This window comes from Vidua chalybeata, chromosome 3, assembly GCF_026979565.1.
Source record: "Vidua chalybeata isolate OUT-0048 chromosome 3, bVidCha1 merged haplotype, whole genome shotgun sequence".
In the NCBI taxonomy this organism is placed as follows: Eukaryota; Metazoa; Chordata; class Aves; order Passeriformes; family Viduidae; genus Vidua; species Vidua chalybeata.
Genome location: NC_071532.1, coordinates 15,750,589 through 15,768,168, shown reverse-complemented (window position 1 = coordinate 15,768,168; position 17,580 = coordinate 15,750,589). Strand labels below are relative to the sequence as shown.

Sequence of the window (17,580 nt, the reverse complement as noted above, 5' to 3'; positions counted from 1 at the left end):
TTTTGGAAACCATACCAAAGGGCAAGGCAAAGGGAAAAAGTATATTCTCTTAATTTATAATGTGTCTGACAAGAGGTTCCTAATTGCTGGCATAAACTGATATAAAAAATTGACTGCTGATATCAATGGAATTATATCACTTTGTAACTGATGAAGACTCTGTATGCGTTTCCTAATACTGGCAATCAAATAATTAGGTATTGTTAGTTATTGTCAATAAGACTGATGATTGATGACAAAAAAAAAATCCTCTGAAAATTACATGAATTCTGCCAAACACCAACTCAATTCAGACCATACAGCAAAACTGATATTAAACCTTTTTGTAAAGCAAATAGGAACTAAAGAAAAGACACTAAAACCATTGAGAAGCTTCACAATTCAATAAAAAACATCTTTGTCCTTGAATACTTTGTTTTCCATACTAGAGATAATCTTCACTGTATTCTCATCATGGCCTCACACTCTTCCTTTATCTCCATCAAGACTTTCATCAGGCTGTGATCTGTCCCATGGGTCACCTTCATAATATTATAGGCCTTTAGGAAAGAACAGAAATGGACATGTTAGTCATTGCGTAGACCATGCAAAGGGGCTGGACCCTGGAGCAGGGTGGGATGTAAGAACTGGTCCTCAAGTGGCTGGCACCTGGGGGCTTGAATGCATGGCATGGCTGAAATAGGAGTGAAGCATCCTAAAATGCATGGTGATTTGTCCCTGACAAAGAAGGAGGCATTGACTCATTATTCCTAGGTTTTAAAACCCACAAATAAGTTGAACAACTGGGTGTATGGAATAGCAGAGAGACATAATTTTGCACTGAGACATGAAGGCCGTTTCAAGATTGCTCAACTACAACACCCAAGGTTTTGATACATTATTTAAAAGATGACTGTGGTGTTCATGATGTTAGGAGCCTGAAAGTACTGTAAAAATAGAAATGGATTAATGCTTAACCCATAGAATAAAGTACCTTAACTCTAACAGGAGCAACTATACATAGCATCAAACAAATGTGTACATTAATAATTCCACTGTCAAAAGGCATGCAGGGGAATGGGTCTTTGCTGCTTTTGCCAGGGACTATTTTCTCTGTATGTTTGTCATCTTCCACTGCTGGGCTAATTTATGCTTGCTGATATTGCCTGCAGTGTTGCTGATTTCCTGCCACATATTTGTCTGCAATGCTCTTTGCCCAGCTCCTGTTTAGATCATCACTTTTCATATGGCATTTCTGCTTCTTCCTTCTATTAAATTCCTCCTGCAAGGAAGTCCTAGATGGAAGCTGATTCAGCACTGATTCAGAACAAGGGAGCTAGTAGTGTACTGGCAGGAGAAAAGATCAGAGATTTTTCATCATCCTAAACTGAAGAATTGCAAAAAACTAAATGCAGCCTATGTTTCAAAGAGTTCCTTGTCCAGTAGCTGACAAAATTCAGCTAAATTGGCTTTGAATTGCAGCATTTCTTCTTAGGGAAGAAATGTGGAGGAAGAGGCCTCATTTAAATTGGATAGACAAAAGTAAATATATATTTTTGTGGAATGAATGAAAGCCTACTTCCAAATTATGAAGACTGGCAGGCATATGGAAATTCCAGCACAGTTTATTTTTGCGTCAAATTTGCTAATTCTTAAAAGAGAGAGGCAGCACAGGATTGAAGGAACAAGTTGAAATATCAGTCAAAACAAGTCATAGTAAGCAAGAAGCTCTAAAAAGAGTCAAATATGTTTTAAGCTACCACAGTGCTCTACTACTAAATGATAAAATTTACACAGTTAAAAAGAATGATGGAAAAACTTTCATTGCTTTTAGAAATGGCAAAGAAATGTGAAACAAAATCAGAAATATTTAATTTTTGTAACATGCAGCTGCACCCAGACTAACTAGAAGGGGACAGGTTCACCGTAAAGCAAAGTGGCTGAGTGAATTGGTCCTGGATCCTGACACATTGGTGCACAGTGCTTGCATGCACTGTCCCAGAAAGCTGATGGATTTATTGTGAATGATGTATACTAAGAGCTGTGCATCTGGATACATCTGAGTGACAGTCCTGGGGCAGCTGACCTGGATCTTCAGCCCCACTACAGGATAGAGGTTAGGCTCATAGTGATGCACTTAGACCTAACACCCTGAGATGCACAGCCAGAGAAGTCTGTATAGATGTACCTCCATTAAAAACCAATAATCCTTAATACCAAACCTAATATTGAGTTATGCTACCATTGCTGCCTTTCTCCCACCTTCAGCATTTTCTTTCCACTTCTTTTCTTTTGTAAGTATGGCAGACAAAAGCACTCAGTCTTTATCCTTTTGTTTCCTTGGAGGAAATCATTCTTATGCAATGTACCATCTCACACACTGCTGTACAAGTCAGAACCAGCTGCATCAAAGTTAGAACAGCAATGACTGGAGTAATCCCTAAATTCAACTGGTATTAGGCTATGTAGCTGTTTTGGCAAAGGTCAGTGCAAAACTGGGGATAATTTCAGCTACAGTGTAAGGAAATGTTTTACTGGACAGAAGCAGGACATGGGCTCTCTGCCCACTCCCCTGCTCTCAGTCCGACAGCTCACCAGCAGAGCTGAGCAGATTCGTGTGGTCTGTGTGGTCTCCCTGTCAGCTAAAAGAGAAAATCTAATGATGAAAAACAACAACACAGGCCACAGTGTCATCAGCTACACCCTGTCTCCCTGAAGAATATAAACCCCATTAGAGCAGAGCTAGGGCTGCTGCTCCATGAATGTAAACGAGGAGCAGCGCAGGTGTTTGTGCCTGATTTGCACGGGGATGGAACAGGATGCCCATGGCCATGGCTGTGGGGAACTGTGGGCAGATGCAAGATGGCACAGCTGCAGCCATGGGCCAGAATGGCAGGAAGTGTAAGCTAGTATTTCAGAGGCAATATCTGTGCTTTTCCATCTCTCTTGATTGAAGAGTACAGGTTGTCAAAGCAGGCATAGGAATACTATCAATGACAGCTGGTAAACACTTCAGTGTTTGAAGCAAACACCTAGAGAAGGGATTTCTTCAGTGTTGCCGTGAGACCTGGGAAGGATTTTACCCGAATTCCTGTGCTTTTTGCCTCCACAACAGGGATTTCTATAAGAAGGGAAGTTGTACAGTAGATGTTGTAGATGTTCATGAGACAAGAGAGCCGTACCCATCAGTTCATGGGGGACGAAAGTACTCCCATGACTAGGCCATGTCAGGCTCTTCAAATTGCTTTCCAGGTTGGGCTCCAGTTTCTGTTTTTTGCTGACAAAAGCTTTCCAGATCTATAACTCAATCTGTCCTCTAATACATCTTTCATATATATGTATATAAATTTAAAAATAGTATGTTGCTTGTAAAATAAACCAAGGGCTACCTTCAGTTTTCATTCCAGGGGAGTATTCCCTCTCTGTAAAACTTCCATTTCAAAATCTAGCAAATAAGATTCTGCAGGGCCTAATGTAAGTTTAGGGGTGATTTCTTTCTAATGGGCAACATAATGCCCTCCACATTATTTAAGCCTTCTTTGGGGGTGCAAAGCAGAGAGCTAAACCCATAGGGCTAGGATAGTGATTAATATTTTTTTGTGGCACAGAGAGCAGCAGTGAGGGCTGGGCTGCAGAGTCAAAAGAGATCTACAGGTCTTAACAGACTCTGTATCTGCTGCAGAGGCTGTCAATCCCCAGCAGCTCTGAGGCTGTGCCTGATTAAACAGGATTTATATGTGAGGTGAATTCCACTCAGATCCCAATTCCTCTGCACCTTCCATATCCTTGTTCCTAATGCCACAGTGAAATTAGTCTGACAAGGGTTCCAACAGGGTGCTGCTATTCAGTGTCAGAGTGTATTAAAAAGAGTAATGAAGCAGAGAAGGTAATCGAGTTTCTGCTCTGAGCATGTGGCATGCTCTGTTGACACATCTAATCACAAAGGGGCAAATTGTGTTCTCATATAACTCTAGGACATTATCTGACTAATATTAGGAATCACATCCTTTAGTCACAACAAACTGGGAATTATATCTTCCTCTAATTTGTTCTGGTGTAGAAAGCAAGGAAGTGAATCAGTTGCAGAGCTCATCTGAAGAAGTTACATGGAGAAACAGGATGACAGGAAGTTTTTCCTCCTCTCAGCCGTGCTCCCAGGGAGTGGGAGTTCAGTCTCTCCTTCTCCCACACTTGGGTGAAAAAGGGAAGGCTGAATAGCGAATAGGCAAAGCCATGACAGGATTCTACACCTCAGTTGTAAAGCACTCACTGTGTCCTTGTGGAGCATCAATGGCTTGGAGCCTCCGTTAGAGGATCACTGAAGTGTGACACAGAAGGGCAAGCAGCATCTTAATGTCCCTTTGCATAGAAAGAGGACATCACAGCCTAGAAAAGGTTTCTGTGTTAGGCATTGCTCAGTTTCCAAAGGATCAGAGACTAGCAATCTGGCTTGCAATGGGCAGCTTGTTCACCAAAAACATATAAATCCCCATTGCAATGTCCACCTTCACTGGCCAGCAGCATTCATTTGTCTCTAGGGGAATTTGCTCCAGTTTAATCTAATGAAGTATCACATTGGAAATGCAAATAGAACAATGCCTGTTGATATAATTGTTGCCGTGTCAATGAAAACAGAAGCTCCTCTGAGTGGAGTCTCATTCCATTGCTAAAAGGGAAAGTCTGAATGTTTGGAAATTATCAATATTTTGGGGGAAGGAGCAGAGACCTGGCACATGACAGATAGATGACATACTTCTGAATAATACATAAAAATAGAATTGATTACTCTTCTGTCTGCTTTATAATGATCAGAATTGGTTATAATATAAGTAAAATATATCAAGTGAAGATTTAAGTTATACCAAGACTTAGCAGGAATGGCATCATATTAAATACTAATTTATTACTTCAATATATTAAAATTATTCACCTTGCATCATTAATCAGATGTTAGAACCACAGAGATATGGGGGTTGAAGAAAAGGTAAGGACAAAATACTAATATCTAGAGAGTCATAACTGATATTATCTTTACAGGGGACCTGGGCAGGAGTGGAAAAGCACCCCTCCCTCACCTCCAGTGGAGACACCCATCCCCTTCTACCCCAAGCAGTAGCCACAAAGCACTTCATATAGCATGGACGTTAATCGAAGGGAATGTAGAGCCAAATTCTTCACTTCCTTCCAACACTGGTGCCAGAACTGGGCCTGCTCCTGCCCGGCAGACACAGACAAGTGGCTGGGCCAGGTGGCTTTTGGCAGCACCCAGCAAAGGCAACGAGGAGCTTTGTCAGGAACTGAAGGTGAGCCGAGAGCCAGGACAGGGAACCACATGGAGCATGTAGTGTCTTCAGGGCAAGCTGGTCACAGGACAATCAATAACATAAGAGAGTAAGACCTTTTGGAAGGAAACCAAAGGCAGCACATCTTCCAGGGGGAGCAAAGCACCCCAGCAGTGATTGAGGGCTTGAGATGGGAGGCAAGATTCTACATCCTGAGGACATGTTGCACATGGAAGAGGATTATTTAATATACTTAAGATGATACTAACAGCAATATAACAGCAGGACAAATAAGAGCCTGAGGTACAAGGAAATGAATATAAAAGTCAGCTTAGGTACAAGAGGGATGGCTTAAAGCTGAAATGTAACTAACAAAGCTCAGCAAAACCAGATCAAAGATGATGAATGATAAGAAATACAAGGGATCAAGGGACATGCTTGTTGATTTCAGTTTGGCTCACAATAAAATACACACGTTAAAGACAAAGTTTTCCAGCCTGAAATCACAGAAACCAGTAGGGAATAAGGAGGGTAGAAACTGCAGCTCTCCTCCTGTTCCTGTACTTTCAGTGCTCTCAGAATCACTTTGCTATGGGAATAAGGAACATATGAAGCACTGAGATAATTTATCTCTTCAGAACTAATAGTAATTTTTCATCCAGGCACCTCTGAGCTATCAAACTGTAATTAGCTGTGACTGATGCTGGATAATGTCAGTGCCTGAAGTGCTTTGCTGAGCAACAGTGACCCATCACCACAACCAGCTGCAGCCTGGGGAAACACCACTGGTGGAAGAAGTGGTGAGGAGCATCCAAAGGCATGAGGAAGGAACCACACAGCAGTTTTGGGGGAAGCAAGGGAGAGGGGTAGAGAAAAAATATTTTACGATACTGACCTGTTTCAAGGTTTCCAGTGCCTGAGGAACCATGCCTTGACTGTACTGCAGTTTGCCCACTCGCATCAGCTGGACAGCCCTCAGTGGATGGAAGCCAGGATAATACAGTCTGTATAGAAAAAGGGAGGAAAACATGTCACTGTCAGCTCTCACCTTCACAGTCACTGCCTCTGCGGAGAGCTATTAGGGTGGGACTGCAAAGTCATTGTGAATGTTAATAAGGTACTCAGAGAAAATTAGCTGCAATACTGAGAAGCATGAAATACTGAGGGGAATTATCAAATTATTACTCTCCATCCCAGAGGAATGCCTTTAACATTATCCTGTTAGAAAGTGACGGGAGTGGGATTATTTAATTTGCTACTGTTGGATAATACAATAGCATTTACTGTGCTTAGTGTTGCAAACAGAGGTCCTTGACAATCTCAGGTCTCTGGAGAGGCATAATTTTAAGAGGAAGCTTCATCAGGGAACCCAGTCCTGGATTGTCCAAGATGAAGGAGTGGGACTGCAGTGAAAGCAGGTATGTAACATCATGACCACTACTTCTGAGGGTTTATATGCTCCCTGTTGCATAAAAAGAACTGGTTCTGCACATTCAAGGATACATCTCAGACTTGGCTTATTCATCTACATGAGGTATCTGCTAGTATGGGGATACATTCCAGTTCTTAATTAATTTCAAAGAGGTTCCGTAAAAAAAAACCCAACAGAATAATGCTCTCTTTTTTCTAGGGCGTAGATGGAGAGTGGTATCATCATTAATTGCTCTTAAGATGCTTCTGAAGTGTTCATGGTGGCTGCTCCACATTTTTAAATTTGACTGACCCTTGGCTCACCATATGTGGATTGCACCACAGCCCCATGTTCTGGATGTACAGATCATGATATCTTAAAAAAGCAACTTGGGGGCTGCAGAAAGCCATGGATGTAACTGATGAACTGGTCATCAGGAAACATGAGGTGAAGGGACACACTTGGAAATTAAGTTACTTACAAAAGACCTTATATATTTTTTTACTAACTATCCCAGGATCACAGAATAGTTAGGGTTGGAAGAGACCTCTGGAGATCACCCGGTCCAACCCTCCCATCAAGGCAGGGTCATCTAGAACAGGTAACAAAGGAACTCATCCAGGTAGGTTTTGATTGTCTCCAGATGGAGAATCCATGACTTCCCTGGGTGGCCTGTTCCAGTGCTCTCCCAACTTCAGTGGAAAGAAGTTCTTCCTCGTGTTTTAGTTTGCGGCCAGCGGTCATTGTCCTGTCACTGGGCACCGCTCAAAAGAGTCTGGCACCATCCTCTTGGCACTCTCCTTTGAGAGGTTTAAATGCATTAATGAGATTGCCTTGCAGTCTTCTCCAGATTGAACAGGCCCAGCTCCTGCAGTCTCTCCTCACAGGAGATGCTCCAGACCCCACATTGTCTTTGTGGCCTCTGTTGGGCCCTCTCCAGTAGCTCCTCGTCTTTCTTGTGCTGAGGAGCCCAGAACTGGACACAGTATTCCAGAGGTGGCCTCACCAGGGCTGAGTAGAAGGGCAGGATCATCTCCCTCAACCTGCTGGCCACTCTTCCCGATGCTCCCCAGGACACCATTGGCCCTCCTGGCCATAAAGGCACTGCTGGCTCATGGACAACTTGTCATCCACCAGGACTGCCAGGTCCTTCTCCACAGAGCTGCTCTCCAGTAGGTCAGTCCCCAGTCTGTGCTGGCACTTGGGGTTATTCCTCCCCAGGTGCAGGACCCTGCACTTGCCATTGCTGTACCCCATTATGCTGCTCTCTGCCCAATTCTCAGCTCTCAGTCAAGGTCCCACTGAATGGCAGCAGAGCCTTCAGGTGTGTTGGCCACTCCCCCAGTTTGGTGTCATCAGCAGACTGGCTGAAGGGGCCTCCTATGCCACTGATAAACAAGTTGGATAAGAATGGACCCAGTATTGATTCCTGGGGAATGCCAGTGACTACAGACTATGCAAATGAAAGAACAAAAGCCTTAAGCACAGCTCACCAGAGACAAACATCCTACTTGATCAAAGAGCATTTTTTTTTCCTCAAGTACACCAGCAGTTGTGCTTGAGCTGTGTCTAAAAATACAAAATGAGTCACAATTTCAGGAAGAATTGCCAATAAGCTTTCCAAAATCTACTTTTTGAAGAAAATGTGGTTTTTTTTTTTTTTTTGTGTTTATGCCAAACCTATGATCATCAGAGTTCAGGGTAACTGTTAATTAATGATACCACTGCAGTCAGGAAGACATTTAAATTTGCATGAATATGATTAAATGCACGCTAAGACATTAAATGATGTGAATTTGTACAATGTACAGAAATCTTCTGATAAGTCTGCATGTAAATTAATAAGTTATCTTTCTCTGTTATATTTCACTAATAAAAATGCAAACACAATTAAATACAAGTAATTGTTTAAATGGCAGCATATCTGGCTGTCCTTATAAATCTCTAATTAGGATGTGTAAACATAATGAAAAATGTTTTCATACCCAAATTCCCCTATTCCACTGATCCCACACAGTTTCAGTGAAGACATACAGAAATACATGGAAAGCATGCCTGGCAGGATCTCAGCAGCAACAGCTTTTGATCTGCCAAAGCCTCTCATGAAACAGCAGAAGCCAATTCCTCAATGAGAATAATCCATCCTGAATTGCCACAAGCACCTCCTGCTCAGCCCCCTCGTGGGTTGCAGTTCAAAAAGGCTGAAAAGCCAGCAGACAAGAGAGAAGAAAAATGATAGCACTTATCTCAGTCCACTGACCACTCAGGAACTTCAAGGGTCTGGTCAAACACTAGGAAATTATCAGTAGGTTTATTTTTAGAATTTGTTTCTGGTTATTATATCAACACAGTGCTATCTGATACTAGTGAAATAGGGAGAAAATGCAAAGATTTTGGTGTAAATTAATGAAGAGTAATAAAAATTCCAGCACTAACATGGACACAAATGGAAATAATGAGCACATGCACATTTTCATAAAAATTGAAAAGAAAATGTCTATATGATTGGATCCTTCTGCTCTCCTCTGTGACTCCTGCAAAGGAAGGGGTGAAAAAGTAATTTCTTCTTCTGTGTACCACCAAAAGGCCAGGATTCCTGGGGAAGGATCATGGCCACAGGAGAAGGTGCCAGGGAGACAAAGATTTTTGCATGAGATGATAACCCATCTCTGTAGACCTCATTAGATTGTTTCTGCTGTATCCTGACAGCTCTGATTCTTTTGCCACTGTTCTTTCACAGTCGCTTCACATCTCTTTCCACACCTTTATCTTTCATTCCACACCTTTATCTTTCATCCTTTCAACCATCTTTTTAATCTTCCTTTCCTCACCCTTCTGAATAACCAGCCCCATTCTGATACCAACACAGAGGGTCCTGCCTCGCCTGCAGCCAAATAAGGGGTGGCAGCTCAAGCAGGAAACTCCAGGCTGTGCTTTAGCTCATCAATGTGGTGCCTGCTAAACTTCACACAACACAATGTGGGTCCATCAGAATTCAGAATACGCCCCTCCATGCGAACGTGTTTCCTTCTATAGATCATGCATTCACCTGCAGTCACTAAAGGTCTAGGATTGTGGTATATGCAGTACCAGGGAAAACAGGCAGCAATTTAGCAATGTCAGGTACTCGGCCCAAGCTACCAACCATAAACTAAAGCAAGTGAAAACTTAAGATGAGGACAGAGAAGGAGTAAAATGTGTGAAATGAGGAGCCCTGTGCTCATAAATATTTACAAAGCTGTTTTACTGAGCTGATTTATGCTCTCATTCTTATGCATGTACATAGTTCCATTTTGCAAGTCTTAAAACTGACATTTGAAACCACCATTTATTTTCATATTCTGGAATAAATCTATTAAACTGCTGGAACTCTTCCATAAACTTCTGCTTATGGAAGAACATCCATTGAGTGAGTTTACTAGAGAAATCCAGGCAGCTTGCAGCTCTTCTGGGAGATGTGCAAGTGGGGAAGATGCTGTTGGCTTCTTCAAGACATTCCCAGGATTCAGTATTATGAAACACTGGAGTGACAGAAAGAACTAAGCAAAGTCAGTCACTTGTGGGCCAATTTATTATCCCCATGCATTACTCTGAACAAAAGCAAGTGGATTGATTTAAGAATAAGGAAGATATTTACCAGCCAAGGAACTGATACCTAAAGACTGTCAACAAGAGACCAAGATAACTATAGAGAAATACATGCTGTAAAACATGTTACAGCTTGGGAAGAGTAGGATTTCAATCTGAAAAGGATTTTATGAGATTTATGAGGGCCTGAGGGACAAGAGGGGAAACTAACATACTGAAAGCTGAAGTAAGCATAGTTCTGTGGAGTGATGCTTCCAATGCCCTTGGCATTGGTCAATGCCCAGTAGATCACTTGCAAAGAGAGATTAAACAAAATACGACTAACAAGTAAAGCTGCACTGTAAACAAGACAGCTGGAGGAGGCTGAGGAAGAAATGTACATTTTGTAACACATCCTCTGCTTTTATGAGGCAGCACATCTTCGTTCCCATATATGCCCAACAGCATCCATGCTTGCCTGTTCCTCCAGCCTGCCCTCCTGCCTGTCAGCTGCTCCCCCCAGAATGGTGTCATCTGCAAACCCCACAGAAGTGCCTTCTGTTGCCACCTCCAGGTCCTTGAAAATGGTGTTAAACAGGATGAGTCCCAGGACTGACCCTGTGGTACCCCTGCTGTTACTGGCATCAAACGGGACAGCCCAACAACCATGTCCTCCCAGTGCACCCCCAGGCAGGATTGTACCTGTCTAGCTCTCTGCTCACCTGGGCCATAACACCCTAACCTGCATGCTGGCTCCCTGATCATCTCAACCTTGCAAAGACAGTGAGCACACTGGCCAGCTCTCTCAGTGCCTGTTCTGGAGTTAGCCATCCTGTCTGATGGAATTGTAGGGGTCACACGCTCTCAGCTAATCCCTGGCTCAACCCTTATCCTGGGATGTGCCTGGGACACCTCATAAGTGACCAGTGAGGCAAAGAAGGCACCACCTAGCTAACTATTCACAACCACAAATGAAAGCTATTTCCCAGTCTTCAGGTAGCTTGCACCAGTGCTTCACTGTTCCAAGCAAACACAGTTCCTGCATTTCATTCACAAAATACCAATTTTCACTCAGCAAAGAAATGGCCTATACTATGTAAAACATTAGCTGTTTCTAAGGAAATTCACTGTTCCTCTTGATAATTCAGCCTCAAGGTTTGCCTTGATTAACCGTCAGAGCAGTCACTATTCATATACTTTATTTAAAAAAGTATTTTTTCTTCATTCTGTGTATTAGCTCTGAATTTCTTGAAGCAATCTCTTGTGTTTCACGTAAAGGGCAGTCTAAAAACCACAACCCTTGACAAAATTTAGCCAATTCCTTCTATTTCTTAATAATGTAGTTACATTAATTCCACTCAACGGATCTCCAATTACAAGGTAAGCAGTCAGAGCTTTTGTGTTTCCTTGTGAATTAAAGTCTAGTATTAAAAAAAAGAGATGAAGCAAAATCACTGCCTTTTCTGATGACTCATATTTTAAAATAGATGTCCACCATTCCTTGCAAACCAGTCTGTGGGGCTGACATTTATACTGCTGTCTTCAGCCTGATGTAATTAGAAGCAGGAGGATTTATAAAACCTGAAATAAAGGTTTGAAATGGAAATGTTACAAGTTTCTTTACTAGGATGACATGTAAAAGGTGAGTCTATACATAATTGCAAACATAATTTCAGTACCTTTCAGTGCAAGTAAATATGACAGCATAGAAGACATAAAGCAGTTTCAGAAGCCCCAACAACACAGAAGGGATAAAGAGGCTCCAGGGCTTCAGCAATGGTGGTAAGAAAAATATAAAGAGGAGAGTATCAGCTTCACAACAGAATGTACACCACAAATACAGCACCCAGTAAGTTCAACCTTCTCTTCTTTCTCTGACTTGTTCTTGATTTCTGAACTCCCCATTATTTGAGTACATTCATTAAAGCTGTTCATTGAACTGAAGCCTAGGAATTGGTTTTATGTTGTCCAGTTACTTGTTTTTTTCTTCAGTCGGTGATGTGAAACTGGTCAACTAATTCACATAGTATTTCTATTCTTTGGCTGGGATGATGAATGGGTTCTACACACAAGAACTAAAATATTTTTAGGAAAAATTTAGGGACAAATTTTTATTTCTGCTAAAAAGTATGAAATAGTCAAAGAAATCACATGCATCAGAAACACAAGACAGGTAAATTAACTATACTCATTTAGGAGTTTATATATCTTCAAGTCAAAGTTGTTGATCAGTCTGATCTGCATGGAATTTCACTTACCAATTCCTGCTCCAGGCCCAACAATTTGAAGCTAAAGTAGTGCTTAAGAAGAAATGCTCTATTTATAGAAAGTAATCTTAAGCAGCTTTATACATAATTTGGTCAATTTTTTATATTTTAATGAGCATGAGCCCTGTGCAAGAGTTTTGCCTGGAACAAAGGCTGCTGGGTTATTCTTGGAGAAAGTGGGAATGTGTCATTGATAGTGGACTAGGTGACTGTTTTGAATGCTGAGTATTCAAAACAGTCTGGTTGGAACTTTGAAATTTTTAAGGCCAATATATCTGTATTAACCTGTGTAAAATATTTAGGGGTCCCTGGGAAAGCCTTCAAAAAATACTGGCCTGGCTTTCATGTTAATATTACATTTTTATATTAGAATAATAATAATGCTAACCTGCTGTTCTTTCTGTTTTTTTCTTTCTCTTTTCCCCTCTCTTTTTTTTCTTAACAATTTCCTGTCTATCATGGATGACCAGGTAAGTTTAAATCGGTTCAGTACTTCACAACTCCCATTATACCTTCTGCAGCCATGCAGTTTTTTGAGTAGAAGACTAAATCCTTTACCTGTGGCAGACCTGATATACTCCAGCTGCCCTGGAATGTTTATTGTCCATTTTATCTCCCCATCACAGTGTCTCATGTAGACGATCAAAGCATCAGTGAACAGTTTAATTCTGGCATCAGACTTTAATATTTTTTCCTGGATTTGACCCCTCTCATTTGGATTTTGGGATCAGATCCTCGGCACTAGCAGGGAGGTTTTCCTGGAGGAAACCACTAGTGCACATCCTTCAAGCATTATAAAAATGCTTTGCCAGCAATGGGAAAACATTATTAGAAGATTTTTTTGCTGGGAGGTCTCTTACAAACTAAGAAGGAGAAATTGCTTTCTGTGATTACTATGCAAAACTACTAATTATCCCTAAGACACTTCTTCTGGTGTAACCAAATAACACCAGAAAATGGTCATAATTTTCTGAACCAGCTGGGGTGATATCAGTACAGATGTGCAGACCTAATATCTCTCATCAGAATTCATTTTGAAGACTCCATACTTTTATAAATATATGCTGGCTGTATATTTTTGCAGCTTAATTTAAATGTGCTCTCTCTCTCTCTCTCTTTGGATTGTTTGTATTGGCAAAACTCTTGGTTATCCCTCAAGTATAGAGATTTTCACCAATGCCCACAACTCATGTATGAGCCTTGTCCTACTAAGCAGCAAAGTGCATGGCATGACAGTCTTTGTTCTGCACAGATAAGATATGGAGGCCCGGGCAAATGAAATAGCTTGTCCAATGTTACAAGATAAAATCTCTGGGAAAGTTAAACCTAGATTCATTTTAGCTCTAGGATGGTTTTTGGTTCATACAGAGTCTGGGTCTTGTGTTTGTGCTGTCTTGCCTACCTGTCTGGCTCTAACAATCCAAATGAAAGTAAACATACTTTTAGAGGCTTAACAGGCTTGCTGTATTTTGTAAACAAAATGTAGACAGTAACCATAGTTAAGAAACTTTTGTGCCAGACTGATAACTTATTTTTCTGTTTCTTTTGTCTATTCTGTTGTCACTCAAGAAATGTCCTGTTATTTCAGTGGAACAACTGCCTCTGGAAACTATTCAGGATTTAGATCTGTGAAATAATGCCTCAAAATATTTGTCATCACATCTGCATCTCATACTGTTCCATTACTATTTGTTTCGGAAATTTAACTGATTTGATCAAATAAGCAATCATACTTCTTAATTGACTGAATTCTCAAGAAATGTTAGCTATCCATCTCAGAAATTATTTCTCTCTGGCTGCTGATCATTCTGCCATATTCCTTATGATGATAATTTATGTCACATTAAAATGAATATTGTTCCAGATGTTGTCTCTGCCAAGATTTGAATGATAACTTCAATAAAATGAAAAAATGGGATAAACTGCAATTTTCATCTTGGTTTTTGATCTAACTCATCCACTTAAAATGCTAACTCTCTCAGTTTGAACTGTCCACTTCAATGTTCTTTCCTCTTCTGATATTATGAGATGTTAAGGAAAGAAAGGGTGCCCAATCTGGAATGGAACTAGGAAAAGATTTTATATATATTGTCTCTTTGTCCTGGCCGAGCTTCAAAACATCTTGTAGCTGTTAGGGTTTTTCTGTCCTAAATTCATCACCTCTACAGATAAAGATGGCAGTGTGGACTGTCACTGCAGATAGGAAAACACTGTCTCCGCCCTTGCATAACCAGGAGAGTAAGAGATTAAGATCAACAGTTTAGTTCAAAGGATTTATAAAATTATTTTAAAAGCCATACAGATTGCATTGGGAGAATGCCAGAAAACACAAGAAGAGTAAGAAATGCAGCAAAGGAACAAAAGGAAAGCTAATTAAAGAGAACATGCATGGGAAGAGAAGCAAGAAACTGAAGGGAAATGTACACTAGAGACACTGTAATTTGTGAAAAAGATCTTGGCATCACCTTCTCCTCCAGCAATGAACCTCTGACCAGCTGTTGATGGTATGAAAAATTACTCACTTTCCCTATCTCATGCAGCTGAGAATACAAGATTGCAGGTACAAGAAATGCAAGTTTAGACTTTGGTTTTAATCAAAGACCTACAGGTTTGCATGGTCTCCCTTCTTCATCCAGAGAGAGTGACAGGAAAACGTAAAGCACTGATGGATCTCTATTCAAGTCACATATGACCTTCCTCTGATTGATTCCCTCTGCTATGACACAAGTCCCCCAGTATCTGAACCACACACATCTAAATACTGCTGGTGTCAGCAAAGCTTGGAGAAGTCAGATGAGTGTGTATGGGTGTCCACAAGCAGCAGAAGGAAGGACAGAGCCGGTAGCACTGACATCTTCAGTGCAAAACATCTTCTCTGTACTCACCAGTACCTCAGATCACCTCAGAAGTCTGTTGTAATACAAAAGTGTTCATTTTTGTTCATGTTCATTTTTGACCACATGTGCCTTACAGACTCACCTCTCTGGTGGTTTTTTTTTTTTCCTTTCTCGTACCATGTTGTCAAAATTTGTCAGGCCTGTGCTTTACCAGTTGCCATTTCATTTTGTCTATAGTGTTGGATATAACTCTTCCAAAAAATAACAACAATAGCAACTGAATTAGCATTTGCAAAATTTAGTGACATTCTCATGCATAACTTGTTACCAGCGTGTGTGAACAAGAAGTCTATTACCTGATGTCAGATATCTCACTTAGACAACTAGCCCTACTCCTCCTCATGTTTCAGCTTTTCCATCTGTAAAATGACAATACTGATCTCTTTATTCAGTAGACTAATATGAGGGCTAAATAGTATCATGTTTGTGAAGAGCTTTGAGAATTCTATAGGAAGATTCTGTAGGAGTTCAAAATATTAGCAATAGCTCTGAAAAGAATGACAAATCCTTGGTAGGATATAGAGTTAAAATGTGACAGCTAAACAAGACCATCTGTCCGAGCTGGAAAACACGTAACTTCCATCCAGTTGCTCAGCTGGCTACAAAATTTCTTGCATGACCCAAAAGGCATGTAAATTGCTCCAGAGCTTCCTAGGAAATAAAACAATCTGTAAGAAATGGGAAGGGGGAAATAGCATTCTTTACAGAAAAAAAAAAGGAGACCAGCTATGAACAGCAATCACGAGCAATAATCTCTCCCAGGTTCCAAAGTGCTGCCTGAAATGCCAGCTGAATATAAAGGAGAGATTTTTTCGGGTAACACACCACAGTGCCTCTTCGTAGCATGGAAAACAGTGTGAAATACTTCAAATGACCAAGGCATGCTCGAACTCTGTAATTGAAAGTAGCATGTTCACTGAACAAGCATTTTTCAAGGAAAGACAGGTTTGTGGTACATCTTGAGTAATGGGTATGTTTGTACCTTGGCAGTACAGGCATGAGGTAAAAATTTTTAAAGGGAAGATCTCAAGCCACCATTTCGTAATTATATGTTATTGTTCCAAAAGATGGTAAGGATTTTCAAAATTGTACCTAGCTATAGTTATGTGGCCCAGCCACTCAGAGCTTGTTTAGAGACGTATGAGAGCATGAAAGATACTCTCCAATAGGCACTTTCCATCAAATTTCCTCACTATGAGGTTTTGGATTGAATTTCTAGATTAGGTCATTAGAAGTCCATGTCTTGATATGATGAAGGTATATTTCTATAGGCAAGATAAGGGATGAACAATTCATTTAAGCTGAAGTGCAACACATTCAGGGACCTACTGAACACATCTCTTGTATAAAAACAGAAACAAAGCGTTCCCAGATTGAAAACAAAGGGCACAATACACAGGAACCCAGTTCCTAAAGAATGAGCTGGTTTTTCTTCTACTTGGTGCCAACTACATAAAAATACATAATGGATCTGTCGCAAGGATGTTTTCCTCAGTTGTGAGAACTCCAGCCCTTTGTAAGCAGAGCCATGGAAGGGCGGCCACCTCTCTGGGCCAGCCCACAACTGCAGTGGCTGAACATGTCACTGAAGCCTATGGCCTTGAGCCCACCAGGACAAAACCAAAACAAACCCCAAGCAAACGAACAAACACAAAAAACCCCAATCAACCAAAAACCCTGCTCTAGAAGCTGCACAGGCAATCCTTTGGAGTTACTTGACAGAGACTTGATAAGTCCAGCCCTTACAATGATGCCTGCCCAGTCACCAGTAGAGAAACAGACATTTTGTGTCCAACCTCCTTTCCCTAAAGGCCACGGGTAGGTATCCCATGGTGGAGCACGCTTTGGACAAGAATCCCCTGAAACAATCTGGTAAATGTTTTCCCTGCAACCCAGTCAATGAGGGCAGTATAGGCAGAAAAGAGGAGCTACAACTGCACTATCATGCCTAAAGCACATGAGTAAATGGCTTGTAACAGTCTAAAATTACAAAACAGTGAGCAACCACATTCTCTCTCAGCTGACTGTATGGAGGCAATTACCATATTGATTTATGGATGAGTGGGGATGGAGGAGAGGAAATGAGCAAAAAAAAAACATATGTGGACTCTGCCAAGTACTATTTTTTTCTATCAAATGTTATTTGGTTCCTGTTGAGCTAAAGAAAGACTGTAACA

General features: G+C 41.0%; 1 protein-coding gene across 19 annotated transcripts in view; it reads right to left on the bottom strand.

The window, feature by feature from the left end:
- Positions 1-368: 368 nt before the first annotated feature.
- The window catches only part of SMYD3 (SET and MYND domain containing 3), a 375,697-nt gene continuing 358,485 nt past the window's right edge, over positions 369-17,580 (bottom strand). For 18 of the 19 annotated variants that reach the window (XM_053937662.1, XM_053937680.1, XM_053937667.1 and 15 more), the window contains 2 exons: positions 6,157-6,265; positions 369-539 (listed from right to left, as the gene is read on the bottom strand). In XM_053937662.1, the coding sequence (XP_053793637.1) occupies positions 438-539; positions 6,157-6,265 (211 nt within the window). In that variant the 3' untranslated portion in view covers positions 369-437. Of the gene's footprint in view, positions 540-6,156; positions 6,266-11,586; positions 11,821-17,580 lie in introns of those variants that run through there. The other variant, XM_053937663.1, reaches the window with a different exon arrangement.